General features: G+C 42.1%; 1 protein-coding gene across 1 annotated transcript; it reads right to left on the reverse strand.

Moving 5' to 3' along the window:
• Positions 1–19,563: 19,563 nt before the first annotated feature.
• Positions 19,564–20,758, reverse strand: LOC121293672 (inward rectifier potassium channel 16-like). Its single transcript, XM_041216839.1, has one exon. It carries the CDS (start codon positions 20,701–20,703, stop codon positions 19,564–19,566), a length of 1,140 nt encoding a protein of 379 aa, XP_041072773.1. The 5' UTR covers positions 20,704–20,758.
• Between the last annotated feature and the right edge of the window lie 1,428 nt (positions 20,759–22,186).

Raw genomic sequence — 22,186 nt, forward strand, 5'->3', positions numbered from 1 at the left:
CCATTTCAGGCTGGATGTTAAACTGAAGCCCTGTTCTTCCCCTCAAGTGGACATTAAAGATCCCATGACACTATGTTAAAGAAGAGCAGGGGAGTTCTACCCAGTGCCCTAACCAATATTTATCCCTCACCAAAACAGATGTTCTGGCCATTATCAAATTGCTGATTGCAAGACCCTGCTGTGCACAGAATGAATGCCACATATTCCATGTTACAACAGTGGCTACACTTTTTTCTGTAAGTCTTGTTATAAGTGGCCTCAAGCTTTTGCCATCCCCAATCCTCCTCATGTTACCTGCACCAAGGATCTGAATATCTTTCCCCTCCGTTAGATTAAGGCTCGGATGAAGGCTGCTTTTTCCTCTGCTTCTGCTTCTTCCCACAGCAGTTGGGAGAAAGGAAAGTGGCCCCGATGCAAAATATGAACCAGTCAGTGAATGCTTGAAATGCCACTGAACTGCTACCAGTAAAAGCAGAATGCCGTCAGCACCTGTTGTGAGGACATGGCACTGTACATGTGAATTTTGCTGTATTTATACAAGTAATTGTATTTCTTGCAGGAAGTAGGGGTAGGGGGGAAATGCTGTTTTTTTTAAAAGATACGTGCAGCCTGATTTTCATCACTCCATCATTGGCACCAATGCCCTTAAGCTCTGCAATTCCCTCTTCAAACCTCTCTGCCCTTCTCTCCTCCTTTTAAGACAATCTGTTTGACAAAGCTGTTAACTGGCCTAATAGCTCATTATGTGACTTGGTGTCAAATTCTGTTTGATAATGCTCCTGTACAGTACCTGGGATGTTTCACAGTGTTAATCACATTATATAAGCGTTAGTTATTATTTTAAGAAAATTGAACCTCTTGTGACACTGCACCCATGTCCTGGAGGAGATGGTTCTGGGATTTTATTTTCTCTGCCACCTCCATCTAGACTTGCTGCAAGTGTCTACTTGGTGGCACCTGATGTGAAGAGGACCTATTTCCTGGCCAAGGGCCTCCACTGCTGCATTACTGCCCCTTGGTGTTCTTGTGATACCAACCCTGAGAATCAGGATCATCTCAGCCCAGTAAAATGCTGCAAAGCTCTAAGAAGTGCAGCTGATTTTAAATGGGTGCCGGGCCCAGCACAGCCAATCTTTGCCCCGCTCGTTTGGTGAGCTGCCTATTATGAAATACGCCCAAGGAGATTGCAATGGTTTAGGTCTGCAACTGATATCATGTGGTGTCTGCCAGATCACTGAGCCTGAGGTCCACTAGCCCTGAGAATCAACCCCATCAAAAGAAAATCAAACAATATTCATGACAGACAATAACTACCATTGTGGACTGCAGTTATACTGTGTCCAGTTGCAAGCTCATGTCAGGTCTTTTTGTGGGGTTGGCACAGGTGTTTTGCTTTAATGAGTTCCAGAGTCAGCACATGTCCTGATCTAGAATTACACTGGTATATTTGTGATGGTGTTGTACCTAAAACCAGTTTTATCATCACAGGAATGACATTATAAATGTAACAATGTCTTCACAGAACATCTTTGCTTTCAAAATACTTTCTCCTCTCATTCTTAAATCTCTTAATTTTCGCTAATGGCCCTTGTTTTTTGCACTTCAATGAACTGTTTTCTGTCCTCAGCCCCGTTGGTTATTTCTTTTTCTTTTATGCTGTCAATTTATTGTCACCTCAGCTCTTACCCCTTAAAACATATCACTGGAAGAATCATGTGTTACAGAGGGGCAAGTGCCAGAACTGAAGAGGCAGCAAATAGCTATAGTAATAGCAAATAGTCGGAGAAAACTGAGCTTGGATGCAACACCATCTGGAGCTTTGGGAGCTTTTAGAATTAGGATGATTTAAAGTCAAGACTGGTCAGAGGAAAGGCCCATGAAAGGAATAGGAAGAGTGAGGGAGAAAGACATAGGGGCAGACAGTGCAACAATCCCACACCTGTGGTCCCCAATATGGCAGGTGGGGATGGTGGGGGGTGGGAGTAGAATTAAAAGAGAGGGGGGTAGAAACCTGTCACAGCAAGAAAATATTTTCTCAATTTCAATTTTTTTGGGAATGAATGTTAATTGAGAGCTTTTAGGCATGACTTGTGCCTTGCAGACATGTCAGGTACATTCCAAACTAATTCATTTAATTAAATAGATGACAGTGATAAATTTGTAATAACTAAAGTTTTAAAGGGTTAAGGTAAAAACAAAATCATACATGCTATTTGCACTAAGGATTTGATGCGAGTGACTAAATAAAACAATCTCATCATTACCACATAAGCTGGATGTGAAAAGACTCAGATTTGCCAAAGTGATGAATAATAGAAACAAAGTGTCAAATTGGAACAGCAAAGAAAGATTTTTTAAAATACACAAACTCTTTTTTTCATATGACTACTAATCTGGAAGTTTTTACCTTGACATTTACAATATCGCCTAAAGATGTCCTCCCACTTTGAACAACTGCAAGATGTTAGTCCAGCAGTTTCATTCTGCAGGGAGAAGGTTAAGGAAGCTATGCTACAAATGCAGAGGTGAACACTTCTTTGTGTGCTGAGAAGCATTTACTTTTTAAGTAACCCCAATGTTTGCAGCAGCTAACAGATCCCTGGGAAGAAAAGTCAGGCCCCAACCAACATTTTTCTCAACTTCCAGTATACAGCGTCTGAAAACCCTCCACACATTGAAATGGTGCAATTCCAGCCAGCCAAGGGAGGGGTTTTCGTGCAGAATTAGGAATCAGCTAATTTTGACAGTAGAGGGGTGTTTTACAACCGCTGCTGATTTCTTCAATGACACAGTTCAGCCTCGGAATATTCCGCTTACAAAAGGGCAGTGGAGCATTCTGCTATTGCCATTTCTAGTGGTTAACAGTCCATTTATTTCCCAACACTAAAGACATTTAGATCTTCAAAGAAAGAATGTTCATTCATACAACTTGACAACAAATTTGCAGGGTTACAGGAAAGAGCAGGGGAATGAAGCTAAATTGGATAGCTCTTTTGAAGAGCCAGCACAGGCAAGATGGGCCAAATGTCCTCTTTCTATGAGCTAGGATGCTATGATTCTGTGATAAAAGCCAGAGTACAATGGATATCCTTAATCTGATCTCTGGTAATGTTCCCCTGGTAATTTACCTGTTATAATTATACCAGTTATTGTTATTTATGATAACTTGATATAAATCAAGGTGCTAAAGAACAGTAAAAAGTGTATATTCAGCCCTGAACAAGTATGCATCACCTGAAGGCAATGCATCATGAATAGTGAGGTCCATTTTTGTTATCACTGAGAGCCACTGTTGGATATGTTAGATTCTTTTCCAATATAGAAAAAAGTTTGCTTCAGAATATGGTGTTGCAATGCTGTGAACTGACAATGAGTAGACATCACACCATTCCTGATAATACAGGACTCCTCAGTACTGCACTGGAGTTATTAGCATAGATTACCTTCTCAAGCCGTGCAGTGAGTTTTGCTATAATCTTCTAACTCGGAGGCAAAACTGAGACAACCAGTAAGGCTTGTACCATTCCAAACTTGTCAGGAGTTAAATAAATGCAAATTGATTATATCATAGCTCAGTCTTCAAGTACAAACATATGAACATACGAAGAAGGAGCAGGAGTAGGCCATTCAGCCCCTCGAGCCTGCACTGCCATTTAATAAGATCACGGCTGATTGGATAGTAACCTGAAATCTGCATCCCACCTACCGCCGATAACCTATCAGCCCCTTGCTTACCAAGAATCTATCCACCTCTTCTATTAATTATCTTTATAAAATTGGACATTGACCAAATTCTGATAAACATTACAAAAACAAAAATACCTGGAAAAACTCAGCAGGTCTGGCAGCATCTGTGGAGAGGAACACAGTTAACGTTTCGAGTCCGAATGACCCTTCAACAGAACTAAGTAAAAATAGAAGAGAGGTGAAATATAAGCTGGTTCAAGGGTGGAGGGGGTTGGGGGCGTTGGAACAAGTAGAGCTGGATAAAGGGCCAGTGATAGTTGGAGATAACCAAAAGATGTCACAGACAAAAAGACAAAGAGGTGTTGAAGGTGATGATATTATCTAAGGAATGTGGTAATTAAGGGTAGAAAGCAGGACAAGCACGGTACAGATAGCCCTAGTGGGGGTGGGGTGGGATGAAGGAATCAAAAAAGGCTAAAAGGTAGAGCTAAAACCATGGATGGAAATACATTTAAAAATGATGGAAATAGGTGGGAAAGGAAAAATCTATATAAATTATTGGAAAAAAAAGGGGGGTAATCAGAAAGGGAGTGGGGATGGAGGATGATGTTCATGATCTAAAATTGTTGAACTCAATATTCAGTCCGGAAGGCTGTAAAGTGCCTAGTCAGAAGATGAGGTGCTGTTCCTCCAGTTTGCGTTGAGCTTCACTGGAACAATGCAGCAGGCCAAGGACAGACATGTGGGCATGAGAGCAGGGTGGAGTATTGAAATGGCAAGTGACAGAGAGGTCTGGGTAATGCTTGCGGACAGACCGGAGGTGTTCTGCAAAGCGGTCACCCAGTCTGCGTTTGGTCTCTCCAATGCAGAGGAAACCACATTGGGAGCAACAAATGCAGTAGACTAAATTGAGGGAAGTGCAAGTGAAATGCTGCTTCACCTGAAATGAGTGTTTGGGCCCTTGGACGACGAGGAGAGGGGAAGTAAAGGGGCAGGTGTTGTACCTTCTGCGGTTGCATGGGAAGGTGCCGTGGGAGGGGTTTGAGGTGTAGGGGGTGATGGAGGAGTGGACCAGGGTGTCCTGGAGGTGTCCCTCACACCTTCCTCTCTCTGCCAGAAACATTGTTTTATCTCTACCTTTTAGCCTTTTTCAATTCCTTCACCCCACCCCATCCCCACTAGGGCTATCTGTACCTTGCTTGTCCTGCTTTCTACCCCTAATCAGCACATTCCTTAGACGATATCACCACCTTCAACATCTCTTTGTCCTTTTGTCTGTGGCATCTTTTGGTTATCTCCACCTATCACTGGCCCTTTATCCAACACCATTTGTCCCACACCCCCTTAAACCAATTTATATTTCACCTCTCTTCTATTTTTACTTAGTTCTGTTGAAGGGTCATTCGGACTCAAACGTTAACTGTGTTCATCTCCGCAACTGCCGCCAGACCTGCTGAGTTTTTCCAGGTATTTTTGTTTTTGTTTTGGATTTCCAGCATCTGCAGTTTTTTCTTTTATCTGATAAACATTACACTGAATGTACAACATCGAGTCAGACCATTTGGTTCAACTGATCCATGCTTCTGTTTATGCTCCACACAAAATTCCACCCAAATTCATCTAAGCCCATATGCATCACCTTCAATTCTTTTCTCTCTCGTGAGGTTATCTAACTTACCTTTAAATGCATCTATGCTGTTCTGCTCAACCTCTTCCTGTGTTAATGGTTTGCATGTTCTAACCATGCCCTTTATAATCTACCAATTGTGCCACCATTGTATACACTCATGCAGAGTGCTGCCCATCTGCAGCTAGCAAACTGCCCATTGTTGCAGGAATAAAAATGCCCTTAAAGGAATCAATTATGCTCAGATTTTATATTACTAAGGAGGACAGATGCCTGGCAGTGATCTTGCTTCAAAGGCCAGATACTCTTCATGGATCACTTTTGTGGCACTTGAGTTTATATTACAGAGGCACTGCAATCATAGCTTTGTATTCACTCCCACACATGCATTACGAAGTAACCTTGATGATTAATATGAGAGAAAAAGCATTACTCAATAATAAGGATTTATCACGAGGCATGATTTCAACTTATTGTTACATGTCAGTGATACCACAAATACAGTGGGAAGATTTCCACTGTTACCAGGTATAGTAACTAAGCATTTGGCTTCTTCTGCTGTCTATCAGGGGTCACGTGATGTTCTGTTAAGGTTCAGACCAGTGAGCCCTAAGTGCGGACAATCCGGGAGTAATTGTATATCTAGATGACGTCGTTGTCACCGGGTTAACCAAGACAGAACACTTGACCAACCCGGTGGAGGTGCTAAGGAGGTTCATGGAAGCTGGCATATGGTTAAGGAAGGAAAAGTGCACATTTCAGGCACCAGAAGTCACTTATCTAGGCCACAGGGTGGATGCCATGGGACTGCAGATGATAAAATGCAGGCAATAAAAGATGTGCCATCACCATCCAAAGTATCAGAACTCAAGTCCTCCCTGGGCATGATCAACTGCTATGGCCGTTTCTTCCCAAACCCATCAACTGTGTTGGCAACGTTATACTCATTACTAAAAAAGAACCACCGTTGGCTTTGGGGGTCACAACAAGAAGAAGCCTTCATGGAAGCAAAAGAATTGTTGCATTCGTCATGTCTATTGGTACACTACAACCCTGGTATTAACATATGATGCCTCTCCCTAGAGGATAGGAGCTGTGCTTTCCCATAAGATGGAAAATGAATCTGAAATGCCAATTGACTATGTCTCGAGCACCTCTCCACAGACGAGAAGGATTATTTACAGCTAGAAAAGGAAGGCCTATTGGTGGTATTCAGGGTGAAGAAATTCCACCAGTACCTGCATGGTCGCCATTTCACCATTGTGTCAGACCATAAGCCATTTATTCAGTGAAGACATGGCCAACCAGCCAATACACTGATGGGCTCTGACATAATCTGCATACGAGTATACTTTTACGTACCCTCCTGGCCTACACATTGCAAATGCAGATGCACTCAGTCACCTCCCGTTGCCAGACAGAATTGTGCATTCTCCCATTCCACAGGATTATTGAACTTCTTAGATTCCTCACCTCTGTGTGCAAAACAAATTAGAAATTCAACAAACAGAGATCCAACATTATCGGAAGTCAGAGACTTCGTCTTAAAAGAAAGGACAAACTTGCCTGTACCTGAAGAATTGAAACCATCCACGTCAGACAGATGGATTTGAGCTGCCAAGACAGAATTTTGTTGTGGGGTCAAGAGTGGTGGTCCCACCACAAGGCAGAGAGCCGCTCATAACAGAGCTAGATGGTGCCCATCCGGGCATATCAAAAATGAAAATGCTTACACAAAAAGCTATTTATGGTGGCCAAGCATTGATGGAGATATTGAAAACTTGCTAAAGCACTGTCTCTAAAGCATGAAATGCGAGGGGCAGCGGTGAGCGTTGCCAGTTGCGGGGGTGGGGGGGGGGGGGAGGGTGAGCGGTGCAAGTGGGGAACTCTGCGCATGCGTGCAAGTGCGTGCTTGAAAATCTCCCTGAGGCACAGAGCTGCCTCAGGGAGGTGAAGAGATATATAAAAAAATAAAGAAAATGAAAATATAACAAAATATGTTCCCCAATGTGACTCTGTCATCTGAGCAGAGACATGTTATTAATTAAATTGTAAAACTTTTATTTTATTTTTATTTGCTTTCGGGAACCTCATTCACCCCACCTCCCCACCCCCCCCCCACCCCCCACACTGGATGAGGTTTCCAAAAAAATGCAAAGGTTGCTTGGCCTTTATCAGGTTAATTAATAATTTAATGGTCTTAGCAGGCCTTTTAACAGTCAGCAGATGCGCTGCAGACTCCAGCGCTTGCCTGCCAACCGAACTATAACGCAACGGCACATTGACATTGGCACACTCGGCTAACGTCAACGTGCGTCATTTCACGTTCGAGTGGGTCGGGTGCTCAACCCACTGAACAAAAATTTCTGCCGACTAAAACCACCCCTTACCATCCCTCATCAAATGGCCTAGCTGAAAGGGCAGTAAAGACTTTTAAGTCGGATATGAGAAAGCTATCGGACAGCACTCTGGAACCTCAACTTTCCTGCTTTCTTTTCAGTTACTGAACAACACCACATTTGACTATGGGTTCAGCACCATCTGAATTATTGATGAAATGCCGCCTACATACACAGAAACACCTAATGTTTCCAAATTTAGAGGGGAAGGTTGAGCATCACCAGACTAATCAAAAATTGAACCACGACATACGCAGCAAAGCCCACACATTCGCTATAAGTGATATGGTATTGGTGCAAAATTTCGGCAATGGACCCTGTAGAGTTCCTGGAACCATTCTCTCAGAGACTGGTTCATTACCTTTACAAGTACAAGTGGGAGATAGAATCATCTGTAAGCACACGGATCATATTCATGCCAGAGAGACAACCAACTCTTCTGCCTGTGATTAGTGTTGAACCGTCAATTCCTGAGGTGACTGATGCAGCTAGAATAGATATGCCTATTATCTATGTAGAGTTGCCACGTTCTAATGATGTATCTCATGCTGTGTTCCAGATCCTGTCGATCCTGTTGAGGAACCTCAAGTGGTAGAGCTATGCCACACTAGCCGTATAAGGAGAGCACCTCAGATACTTGATCTTTAATCAATCTGAAATTGTGTATATGTATATGTTGTTGAATGTTGAAATATTTCCCTGTTAATAGAAATTGCAAAAAGCTAAAGGGGGAGGAAATGTGGTAACTGAGGGTATAGCCCCTCCTGCTATCCATCAGGGGTCACGTCATAATTTGTTAAGGTTCCGACCAGTATGTCCTAAGCACAGGCAATCGGGGTGGGTTTGGGGGAATGGGGCTTCCTGACAAGAGTCCTGATCGAGCGTGTAGTACCTGAAAAGCTCTCTGTAATAAAGTTTAGCTGTTTCTTGTTGAAACCTGTCTCCTCCATTGAGTCATTACACCAGGATTGTTTCCTCTGATTGTTATATAGGATAAGCAGCTGGCAGCAATTTGGAGGAGTTGATGGTCACAGAGCATTGTGATTGGGTAGTCATAAATAGCCAAGTTTGAGGCAACAAATATATAGTCGAGAGTTTAAGCAGCAGGTGGGTGGAATGAAAGCAGAAGAAGGCAAATTTATGAGGTGAAAGTCTTTAATGGAAAGGATGTAGATTCTGAAGCCCAGCAACTGATGTAGGACACTGGGGCTATGAGCAATCATTTTCAACCTGAGGTAATGCTGAGGAGGTCAATGGAACCTGTGCAAAGGATAAAAAATTTGGGGTAGGAGAGGATGGCTTTGGTTTTCCAATGTTTAACTGGGGAAAACTGAGGTCCATTAAAGATTAAATGTTGGAAAAGCAGCCGGGTAACACAAAGTCAAAGGAGAGGTGTTGGCAGGGTACCTGTGCAAGCTAATCCAATGTCATTGTTGATGTCACTAAACGTCAGCATGTAGATGAAGGCACAGTGGGAGCCAAAGACAGATGAGTACAGTGCAGCAGATGCTGGAATTCTTATTGAGTAGAACCAAGAGCAGTTAGTCCTATTGAACTGAACAGTGGAAGAGAGGTGCTCATGGTGGATGATGTGGTAAACAGTGTCAAAAGCTACGGAACAGTCTAGGAAGAAAAATGCACCATGGTCAGAGTCATGAGTGACTTTGATTAGAGACATTTCAGTCCTGTGGCCGGGGTTGCAATCTGATTGGAGGGGTTCAAACATGGAGTTGCTGGAAAGCTGGGCAAAGTTTTGGGAGGCAACAACATGTTTAAGGATTTTAAAAGCACACAGGTAGAAAGAGTATTAGTTTGCAAGGGCAGAGTTGAAGGTGGCATGAGGAGAATGATGATGACAGCAGATTTGAATTGAAAGCACGCTGTACCTGAGGGGAGGGAGCGACTTGTATTGTCAGCTGGCATGGGGTGTTCCAAAGGGAAGTTGGGTGGTTAGCATATTAGTGGGAATGGAGTCACAAGAGCAAAACATGGTTTTTCAGGCCAAGATGATCTTAAGAGGGGATGAAAGGAGATAGGCAAAATATTTTTAGTAATATGTCAGCAGCACCATTGATTAATGCAGCGCAGAGAGTTTCTCTGAACACAATGCACCAGAGGCTCTACAACTATAGAGATGTCAGTGACACTACAAATATGCTGTGGAAATTTCTTCTGATCATTGAGTGGTATAATAAATAGTGTGAAGAATTCCTCTGGTTAATTCATGTCAAAAACTTTTATAGGACTGGGGAGGTTACAGAGCTAGGGAGGGGCAGAGTGAGCCATGGAGGGGCTTGAACACAGGGATGAGAATTTTACAATGGTGGCAAGGCTGGACCAGGTGCCAATGTAGGTCAGCAAGCACAGGGGTGATTCAGGACACATTTCAGATATGAAGTCTATCAGGACTAAGTTCAGGTATTAGAGATATAGGTTGAAATGATCAAACACTACCTGTGGCTAAGGGAGTCTTCTGCTAGAACTGGTTTGGGCTGTGAGGGGGCTGGGGAAGCAAGAACAACTTAGGAGAGCAATAGCCAGGAATTAGTAACAAAGACATTCGAATGAATAAACGCTCTTGAGTTTTGATACATATTACTGGCCTGGACACAAGTACACAGAGCATAATTTCAAAGTTCCCAGATGACACCAAACTCCGAAATGTAGTAAACAGTGAGGAGGATAGTAATAGACTTCAGGGGGGCTTAGACAGATTGATGAAATGGGCAGAGACATGGAAGGTGAATTATAACCCTGAGAAGTGCGAATTGATTTGTTTTAGTTGGACAAATGAGAAAAGGAAATAAGAACTAAATGGTACTATTTTGAATTTTACCTTGGACACAGGGCCAAGAAGATCTGCAGGGGTGGACGTACAGAAATCTTTGATTGCCATGGACAAGCTGAGAAGGCTGTTTAAAAAGAGTTGGAGCCCTTGGGTTATAAACAGTGTTAAAGCAAAGAAGTTATGCTAAACTTTTTAATTAAGACCAGAGTTTAATGGGGCCTGCCAGAGTGGGTTAGATGGCAGCCAGGCCCCGCATAATCGTGGGGGAGACCAGGCAGCCTATTGCTGCCAGCGGGAAAACTGACCCCCATTTAAGTCAGTGGTGGGAATGGGCTGATGGCAGAAACCCATCTGCTGCCTAATTAGGCTCATTATTGAACCACTGAAAGACCATTATCTCCGAACCCAATGAGACTTGGTGATGGCTCAGGGATTCTCTGGAACTTGTCTCCCATGCCTTCTGAAGTCCATCCAGCAAACCCTGTTGAATTTGTCAGCAGCCTCCAGTGGTTTGGGGGATGGTTGGGAGTCCCTCTTTCAAAGGCATTTTGTGCCCGATCAAGGGACCTTACATTGGGAAGGATTTTTGCTAAGAACTAACCCCACCCCCCAATCCACCACCCTTGCATCTGACCCCCTCTGTCCCCCTCCATTGGCGATGCCCCCCACCCTGCCCATGCTCACCTATCTCCAGGGGTCCAGCATCGAACCCTGGTGAAGGTCTCACTGAATTGCTGGCAGCTCTCGGGGGTGGAATTTCTGTCCAATTGGGGACAATCCTGTGGGAGGCTTGATGCTGCACACTATTGCACTTAAATAGCATCAGGCGTCCCTTGGAGAGATGACACAGGTTTCCTACTGGTTCTCCACTGGTGGGCTGAACCCCCATCATGTACACTAAATTCAACCCCATGGGAATGAGGTGGGCCAAGTGATTCAAGTGTCATTGGGAGAACATTTAGGGAACAGTGATCATTGTATCATAAGGTTTAGGTGGGCTATGGAAAAGAACAATCTAAACTAAGAATAATTAACTAGGAGAAAGCCAACTTCAATAGGACAAGAACGGATCTGGGCCAAAATAAATTGGAATCAAAGGTTGGCAGGAAAAATGGTAGCTGAACAATGAGCTACCTTCAAAGAAGAGATAGTCTGGACATAGTCAAAGTATATTCCCTCGAAGGGGAAAGATAGGGCAAACAAATCCAGAGCTCCCTGGATGACAAAAGATATAGAGATTAAGATGAAGAAAGAAAAGTGTATTTATGACAGATGTTAGGTGGATAATACAATGGAGAACCAGGCTGAAGATAGAAGGTTCAGAGGGCAAGTGAAAAAGCAAATAAAAGAAACAAAGAAAGAGTATGAAAAGAAACTGGCAGCTCATATAAAAGGGAATCCCAAAATCTTCCATAGGCGTATAAATAGTAAAACGGTGCTAAAAGGAGGAGTATGACCAATTAGGGACCAGAAAGGGGATTTGTGCATGGAGGCAGGGAATAGCTGAGGTATTGAATGAATTTTTTGCATTTGTCTTAAGAAATAAGATGATGTAACCCAGACCATAGTGAAAGAGAGGGTAATTAATACACAAGTTGGATTTAAAATTGTTGCTGACAAAGTATTAGATAGGCTGTCTATAATTAAAATTATTAAGCACCAGGACCAGATGAGGTGCATCCAAGGATACTGAGGGAAGTAAGAGTGGAAACTGTGGAGCCACTGGCCATAATTTTCCAGCCTTTGTTAAACTCAGGGGCGTTGCCAGAGGACTAGAGCATTGCAAATGTTATACCCTTTTTCAATAAAGGCTGTAAAGATAAGCCCAGCATCTACAGGCCAATTAGTAGTGGGGAAACCTCTCTAGTGTAGATCTTCAAAAGGACATAGACAAGTTGGTGGAAGGGCAGGCAGTGGCAGATGAAGTTCAATGCCGACCAATGTGAAGTGAGTCACCTTGCCAGGAAGAACACGGAAACACAACATGAAATAAAAGATACAACTCTAAAGGGGTTGCAAGGGTAGAGGGACCTTGTGTCTGTGAATAAGTCATTGAAGATGGTGGGACAGGTTGAGACAGCAGCTAATAAAGCATAGAGCATCCTAGGCTCGATTAATAGGCGCATTGAGTACAAGAGCAAAGAGATTATGTTGAACTTGTATAAGACACTCAATCAGCCCCAGCTAGAGTATTGCATCCAGTTCTGGGCACCACATGTAAGGAAAGATGTGAAGGTATTGGAGAGAGTGTAGATAAGATTTATGAGAGTGGTTCCAGGGATGACGAGCTTCAGTTATATAGATAGATTGGAGAAGTTGGGACTATTTTCCTTGAAGACAAGAGGCTGAGAGATTTGATAGAGATGTTCCAAAATCACCAAGTGTCAGGACAGAGCTGATAGGGAAAAACTGTTCCCAGCAAAAAGGATCAAGAATGAGAGGGCACAGATTTAAAGTAATTGGCAAAAGAAGCAAAAGCGACACGTGGGAAAAAGTTTTCACCCAGCGAGTGATTCAGGCCCGGAATGCACTGCTTGAGAGTGGTGGAGGCAGGTTCGAATGAAGCATTCAAAAGGGAATTAGACTGCTATCTGCTAAGGAAGAATGTACAGGGTTAGGGGGGAGAAGGTAGGAGAGTGGCACTAGGCACTAGCTCATTCGGAGAGCTGGCGCAGACACGATGGGCTGAACGGCCTCCTTCTGCGCTGTAACAATTCTGTGATTCTGTGATGTGTGAGACTTTACCTGTGGTACTGTGTCCCGCAATTCACTCAACAAAGCCCCAGCCCTCTGCCCTCAACAATTAAAGCCCTGGATCACATGCCTCTCCTTAATATTCATTTATTTATTGAGAACAAATTCAGGTTTGCACTGATATTTGAATGTCAGTTTTACAACTCCCCTGATGCCCCCGTCCCAGCGGGGAGTGCATTCACAGTAATCGCATGGGCATTTCCTACATTTTATTACCTGGAGTGTCGGCGATTTCCCAATTCTTACTCCTGACGGGAAAGTCTGTCAACTGGGTGTGTGGTAGGTCAGAGTTTTGGTGCAATAGGGGCAGGGTGGTGGAATGCGGGTGGGAGTGTCTCCCTCTTGTCAATGCTCCTTTGATATGATTTTAACAGCTGATAATGTCTCTGAAGTAGGCAACAATGTTGTTTCTTTAATGGCAGGTATGTCCCAGTCATTTCCTGGCTCAAGCCTGTTGTAGCTGTCTGAAAGTAGCCAAACTGGCCCTGACAAAAATAAAGCTTGTTTCAAGGGGTTAACCTTTTTAAAAAAAAAAAGGTACATCACTAATGCTGCTGGTAAACTGTCAAAGCAAATTCCAACATTTTTCATATTGTTTCTGCACCTGACATTTGATTCAAGAATTTCTGCAAAATATCTCAGGCAAGCGACTCGAATATTTATATTTTATGCCAAAGTAAACATCCCGAGAATTCATTTGATACACCGATATATTTGCTGATATTTATGCATTTTCCCATTCTACAAGTAGAAAAATATTTTGACAATCTCCTTACGTTTAACCTTTATACAGAGTGGCATTCAGCCTGAAATTAGTACTATTTTCTCTTGAAAGTCAGATACTTTCTTCCATGCAGTGCCACTTCTATTTAACTTCTGGAAGTTTCTAATATCAGACCAATTTAATTTGTTATTACTACCCTTCAAAAAGAAAAGTGTGGCTTCTCTGTGGTCCTCTTAAACCATTGACCATTTTCCATCGGCGAGCCTGAGCGGTGTGAGTCCTTGGTCTTATTTGATCATCTTGGAAGATCTAACCCTAACCCCCATTCACTCCTTGCTCTCACACACACTTTCCCACAAGGTTCACTGGATCGTGTACAGGAATGGGAAACCATGGCTAGTTTCTCTCCTCACAATAGTGCAGGGCTCCAAGAACTTCCCCATCACTGAACCTGCTCTGTGTGACTCAGTATCACAAAAGCTGTGCGTTTATCCATTTATATCAAAATAAAATGATATTTTACAGTTCTACCATGACCCTGCTGTGGAGAGCAGCATCTTGGAGCATGGAAGGCAAAATGCAAAGAAAAACGGAGAGATGTGGAAGCATGGTTTAAGAGAGAGAACAGACTGGCATATTCCAAAGTCTAGGACTACGTGCTGAGGCATGCACCAAAGCTTGGGGCAGCCGCTGCAGAGGAGCAATGGGAAAAGTTCACTGTCAGCCATAGTGCACTGAGGGGCTGGAAATATTACGACCCCTTCGGGCTATATGATCCACATTGAATGTACATGATAAATATCACATGTACCACATTTGTATTGAAGCACCTCAGAGTGCAACATGGTCTATGTAGATAACATGAATGTCATCACACTTTCTGCAATGACCATTTTGAAATGTTTGTAACTTTTAAAATTGTATTGAAGCACTTCAGAGTCCAACATCAGTGGGGGGGTGGGGGGGGGGGGTGGATTTTATGGCCCTGTCGCAGAGGGGGTGGGACTGCAAAATCCTGTCAGCGGGAGGGGCCGTAAAATTCCGCCATTGATCTAGGTAGAAAATTTGAATATCATTGCACTTTCTGTGATGCCATTTTGAAATATTTTGTAATGTTCTTTTAGATATTTTACAAATAAAGTATATTTTGGCAAAAACAAATTTCTCAATGGCTTTCTAAATGGGAGGAGGGTGAAGAAGTGAATTTATTTAGGAATGAACTTCCAGAGGGAAGTGGCTGAGTGAGCGGCCGCCAATGGTGTGGTAGAGTGCACCGGGTAAGACAGTGGGTGAAGAATGGCGGGTGCATTCAGTACCATATAGCTGCAGGGAATTCTCATAGCTGCAGGGAATTCTCATGAGACCAAGTCACAGAGATATTTAAAAACGGAGGATAATCTTAAAAACAAGTTACTCAAACACAGTGCTCTAACTGAAATTTAATTAAAGTGTTATGTAAGCTCATTATTGCTTGTCTTTTAGTTTTATCTCAAGAGAAAAAGATTACAAGTTTTTTATTAGCTTTTCCCAGTCTTATCAACCTGTAATGCAGTTTTTAATGTGCAAAGAACCCAAGCTCTCTGCTCTTTCACATAACCCTTCTATCAGAAATGTTTTCACTGTTATTTCTTTTAACAAAATTCATCAACTCACTCACTGCAAACAGAATTGCCTGGTTTCTTTGACCCCCCCCACTTTCAAAAATTCATGTTTTTTCTCTGCATTGAATGGGAGCGTGCTAAACTCTGCATTGGGTAGAAAAATTCTCATCTGGGAATGGGCTTTGCGCTAGCCTTTCACCAGTTCCACTGCAAGTCCAATGCAGGCTCAGACTGATACCACATTCTTCGATTTGTGTGTCTTTTCCTCCTCCTGGCAACAGAGGACACCTGGATCCCAAACCATTCACCGCCCTGCCTTCAGTCCCACGCATCTGCTAATCTGGGCTTTGAGGTTTCCAGGTTTGCTGCAAGGAAACTTGGTGGGTTTATCTCAGTCACAGCAGAATCACATTTAGTAATGGCATAATCAGGACAGACCAGCCGCCACTGAAGATTACAAACTGTTGTTATATGGAATTATTTCATTTCCCTATTTGATTTTGATGAAAAGTGCCTGAGCTTGTTTAACAATTCTTTCCTCTTTAACAATACGGGCAGGCTTTTCACCAGTTCTGTTCTCACTTTGGACCTCGCAGGGTTGCTTGTTTTTGAATATCTCATACTTTATTGTTTGTTGCTCTGCTTTGTTTTACAGATGGTGACACAGAGACAGAAACTCTCGTTTTGGAGGTCAGACACTAGCTGGCCCTCAATCTTGTGACTCTGGTGATGCAAGTATCTTCTGCCTCAATCAGCGGAGTTTCAAAATCTATTTTTCACCCTTGAACAAGACAGATTTCAGCAACTCTACTAATTTACAGATGTAGTGACAAGAATCTGTGTTGTTCAAAGTACCTTAAGTAAGTCATAATTTACAATTTAGAGGGAAAAATGCAATGACTAACATTTGTGGAATTTGTTTAAGCATCATTCTTATTTCAAAGATCAAAAAAATCTACACTGAATATTAGTTGCTTAGCAAGTTCACAGAAAATGTTGAACAGATGTTTTACACATGGTTTTGGCATCTTGTTGTAGAGAGATATATATTACATTCTTTTTAACAGGTCAGGATGACTTTTTTTTCCAAAAGGTTGCTTCTAACTTGAATTTGCCTATAGCTGGAATGAGTGCATTGGGTTAACTAAAGCTTCATTAGCAAAGCTAAAGATAAAATCCAGTTTTCCAACGTTTTTTTTTAAAGTGACCACTTGCAGAAGATTTTTGTGGGAAACTGCAGAACAATCATGGGAAAAAACACAACACTTTAGCAAACTGGCACAAAAGAAAAGGCTGTGAATAGAGACCAATGTTAGGAACGAAAATTAGGACTCAGTGAAGATTTGGTTGGATCAGAAACGTCTGATTGACATCACTAAGTGGTTTTGAAATAACCTTATAAAAAATTGGACCCTTTAGTTAACCCTTTCAGACTCAGCCCGACCATCAGTAACCTTATTCAAACTCTGAACCTTCGTTTTTAATATAGGTGACAATGGGGAAAATACGCAGTTTAATTCATCATTGAAAGACACATAAAAATTCATCAGTGGCATCATCACTCATGAGCCATCACATTTTATTCAAGTGGAAAAACCTACATAATCCTCTATTGTCATTGCATATACTACTTAGACAAGCATGGAAATATTGGTCATCTCTTAGATTCAAAATAAATATGTTTTGCACAGCTTAAAAATGAGGGACGCTACTAGTAGGAAAACAATGTCTTATCTACTTTTCAGTTAACTTGTGTCAGCATCAACACTTCCAAGTGAGATAAAGCATAATTTAATTTAGATAAAGCTTTGACAATTCTGCAGATTAGGTTCCAAATTTTCTATTTAATTCCCAATGTTACAAGTGCAATTGACAAATTAGTCACAGTTTTGTGTTGTTGGTCCATGCCCACCACGATAAGGATTGAAGCAGTCTCAATACATTTCATAATCAGCGGAGGAGACCATCAATCTGGAATGTGTAGAAACCCAGAGGTAAAAGTGTTTTGTAGTTCACTACCATTCCATTTCCATTAAGCTTTAGTGTATATTTTTGATTCTCTTTATTGTGTCACCTTAGCTGTCTCAAGTTGCTTTCTGAAGGAGACAATCATCCAGCTTGAAAATACCAGAAATGGGATTGAAATAATCCCAGGCTCAATGTTGGTACTGTCATTCCATGAAGGTTTAGTTGTAGAAGCTTGGCGTTGAGGCTGCTGTCGGCAAGGAAAAGGCAAGGAAAAGTTCCATCTGGTGCTTGTGTTTCAGGTAGGTTTTGCATACTGCACTATTGCTTCTACATACAGCAATTCGATCCACCTTCAAATTGACCGATGAATTTGTGTTGCTCTGAATGCACAGGTAGGGGAACAGCCTGATCCTGAAAGCACACATAGGGCTGCATATTTCACATTGAAAGCCAGGCAAGGCTGGTCGGTGAGATATCTTGCATGCTAGGCAGCCAAGTCTCGCAACCTGAAAGTCATTCAAACCAACATGCTGCCATCATGATTTGTCAGTGGCTGTGTTTTCCCAGGTATTGGGGTTAATACTGAACTATTTCAATGTGGCCTTCGGTATTTCTTCCCATTGTTCCACCTGCCCACCTCTCTTGTGCTATCTACTTTTATACAGCTTTGGACAGCAAACTGGGAAATGTTGAAAATATCACTTGCTTCAGTCACAAAGGAGTCAGACACATAGAAGTTCATAAATAATATAAGAAAGAAGGCTCTGGAGAAGGGTCATACAGGCTCAGAACATTAACTCTGTTTCTCTCTCCACAGATGCTGACAGACTTGCTGAGTTTTTCTGTCTTTATTTCAGATTTCCAGCATCTGCAGTATTTTGCTTTTAGCACAGACGTTCATGCCTGTGGTCTTGTTCAGTGTCACTGGCAATGCCATCCTAGCCAGCGTCTGAGGTTGCAGCTTTGGCTGCAGCAGGCAGCAGCTTTCAAAAAGCATCTCCTTAGTGAAGCAGAAAAGTCTGACGCACAGTTCCTCACTGAGCTAGGAGAAGTGCTCCCTAAACACCCTGACTGGATGTAACCATCTGTTGAGAGCCTTTCACTCAATGCTCCTCCTCCCTCTTCCATCAACTTGCCCTGCTCTGTGCCACACCTGTTCATTCTCCCTGTCACGCTGCAGGCAAAGGGGAATGCAAACTATTACACTCATGTCTGAGAGCAAGTGGCTTGTGCAGAACTCATGTAGTCAGGCCAAAGTTCTTCAGCACATGCTATACCAATCCTTGTCATTTTCATGTATTTTAAAAACTCTGGAAACCACTAAACGGGTCTAAAATTGCAGCAACAGCCAATAGAAATCAATCAGTAATTAACCTAAAAGGAGTTGATTATCTTTTTAAATAGTACTGACCATGTTTCCTTCCTGCTTCTGAATGCATATTCCAGTGTGCTTAAAGGGAGGGGCTAGTGAGGCACTGAGCCCCAAAATGGCAGCAATGGCATCCACTCAGCATTACATGCTCATTGATGTCACAATTGGCGTATACTCTGCATAATCCTGGCTCTTTATCTGCCCTCACCAAAATGGCATCTATCGTGGTCGGCATCAGAGGTGTGTGTGCATAGAATAGCACCCATAGCACTGAAAGAATGCGTGTTCTCGTCCAAATTCTGTGATTCTAGCAGTGACCCGCTTTTGATTCTTTGCCTACTATTTATTGTGCAACAAAAGATGAAGGTAAAATTTTGAGAGTGACAGAATGTTACGGTTTATTTTGGAAGGGTTCATCATTATAACTAATGTATAAGATGATACAGAGGAAGGAAGTCATTCCACTTGCTGCCTCAGTCTATCTACGGATCCACATTTTTGGATGCTTCCTGTGTTAATTATAAATCAGAATTGTAGAAGTGTTAGGAGGCACATGGAGTTTTATATTCCTGAATAACAAATTTCCCCCTTTTTAGTCCTACTGCAATGTTCAAAAGGGGCAGTGGTAATAGTAAGGCAACAATCATAGTTCTGACTCCATGGATAGGCTTCTGAATACAAATGCAGGCTTTTGGTACACATATTGTTCTTCACCATGCTTTCCATTGTCACTTGGAATGACTGTGTTCTCACACTTTCCCTCGTCGCTGTCCAATCCAGCCACGGTGAGCACATTGATACTGTGTTCTGGCGTGGAATACAATGCTTTGGCACTGCATTCTGGTGTCGTTACTTCTTGAGTTTTATGAAACTGGGAGTAGTTAACTTTATAGTAAGTTGGCTTGTCTTTGAGAACTTCATTAAAGTGGTGACCCCATAGGATCTCCAACGGTGTGTACGAGCTCCGAGACTGATGAGTATTTCCTGTTGAGTCCTCAGAATAGACAAATGTAACTATGACTTCAAAGTCACCTTCAGCTAAGTCTTTCTTGCTAAGGTCATAGAGCGGACTGTCTTCATTTATTTCATGTACAATGGTGACAGGACTAATGAGGATGATATTGCCTGTGTCTATGTGCAAGTCCTGGTGTTCCATGGACAATTTATTGTCATCGTACTCCTTAAATTGGAGTAATTGAGCTCTAACAGTGCCTTCAATGATGTGACTTTCCCGGAAATCTCCAATACGCCACATCATGCATAGTTTCCCATTTCTTACAGCTATCACTGCATTGTTGCTGAATCTAATTGTCTGAGCTCTCTTTCTTGCCTTTGACATTTTGGCCACTACAACACCAATGATAAACGTGTTAATTAAACAGCTTATCACTGATTGGGAAGTGACCATGGAAACAGCAAAAGGGCACTCTTCTGTCACAAATCGAGATCCATAGCCGATAGTTGTTTGTGTTTCAATGGAGAACAGGAAAGCTGCAGTGAAGCTGTGGACTTCCGCAACGCAGGGTGTATGATCTTCTTCCTCAGTTTGTAAGTCTCCATGGATAACTGCCGTGACCCAGTAAACAAAGCCAAAAAACAGCCATGACAATATATAGGACAAGGAGAAGATCAGAAACATTTGTCTCCATTTGAGATCTATGAGTGTAGTGAAGATATCGGAAAAGTAACTTTCCCATTCTCCAAAAGTACGTTTAAAATGGATGTTGCAGTTTCCATCTTTGCGAAGAAACCGTTTCCTGTATCTCCTTTTGTTGACTTGCATATAGCAACCATTTTTTAAAAACTTCTTGCGATCTTCTTCAGAACTCACAGTTTGGTAATTCAAATTGATGAAATTCATTATAAATTTTTCTGTTAAGGTTAGTTTTCTGACTCACTCACAGTTAGTTGCAGGTTATCTTCAGGAAGTTTGAGATTTCTAATTAATTTGTTCTAAAAGGTAAATGTCTCTTCCAGCAAACACATTGGCCTAGAGGAACAAGATGAGAAATGTCAGTTTAATCGTCAGCCTGCACGTATTGATTTTGATAGGATTACACAGTGACCAATGTTACAACATGCCTTTTATGGGCCATAGGAGAATAGCATTATTGGAAAATGGCATACTATAATGAAAGGGGAGGGGATCCCAGTTTGCAAATATGTTCTTAAATCAGAACGATAAAGCCATGCAAGTAGAAAAATGTCAATGGTTTTTACCAATACTCCATGGTGGAAGGGAAGCTATTCTACAAGGTACAAGCTGGTAATTGGCCATAGTCCACAAACCACCAGGCATCTCCCTCCATTAGAGGGAGATAATTGCTTATTAATTTGAGGGGCACCACTCCAAGTCAAGCATGGGGCGAAGCAAGAAGGCAGGGTTTCCATGAACCACCACAGCAAGTACAGAGATTGAGCCTGTGCTATTGGTGTCATTCTGCACCATGATCTAGCCAAAAATGGTATTACCTTTGCAAAGAGACCATGGGTAAGAGACAGCTACATCTGATAAATCGTCTCTTCCTACAATTCTAGTTTAATGCTTGGACAGAACAGATGGAGAATTAGATGATGTGCTACACTTTCTAGGAGAACACCAGGCATCAAACAGTGATATCTAACAGCTTACTTATGATTAGCAAGTAACAGAAACTGCAACTTGGGTTTCTCAATTATGATAAAAGTCCTGTTAGCCTGACTCAGTTGAAGCATTTTCTCTGATCCAGTAGGTTGACAGTTCAGGGTGCACAATGTGATTGAAGCACAAAAGTCATCACTTAAAATGCAATGCTGAGCTGCACTGTACTGTCAGAGGTCCTGTCTTGTAAACAAAGTGTTAACTGAGCTCTGTTCGGATGCAATTGCCCTCATGGTACTCTGCACAAAAAAAAAGAAAGCAGGGTGTTCTTCTGGTCGACATTCCTCCCTCAGTCAATATCACCAAAATACATTGTACAAGCCCTCATCTAATTTATTCTTTGCAGGATCTTGCTGTGTTCAAGTGTGTGAAACAGTGACTAACTTTCAAAATGTTATTCATTGGATGTGAAGTAGCTTGAAACATCTGAGGAGGCTATATACAATTATATAACACTATATACAATTATATAACACTATATACAATTTCTTCCTTTCAAAGAGAAAGACCAACCACAGAGAGATGATGAACCAGATGGCCTCTTCCTGTGCTATTTTGTTCTAGCATTTTATGATTCCACAATAAAAAGATTTGTTTTTCAATGTTTACACCATAAGGGCTGCTT

Source organism: Carcharodon carcharias, chromosome 22, assembly GCF_017639515.1.
Source record: "Carcharodon carcharias isolate sCarCar2 chromosome 22, sCarCar2.pri, whole genome shotgun sequence".
In the NCBI taxonomy this organism is placed as follows: Eukaryota; Metazoa; Chordata; class Chondrichthyes; order Lamniformes; family Lamnidae; genus Carcharodon; species Carcharodon carcharias.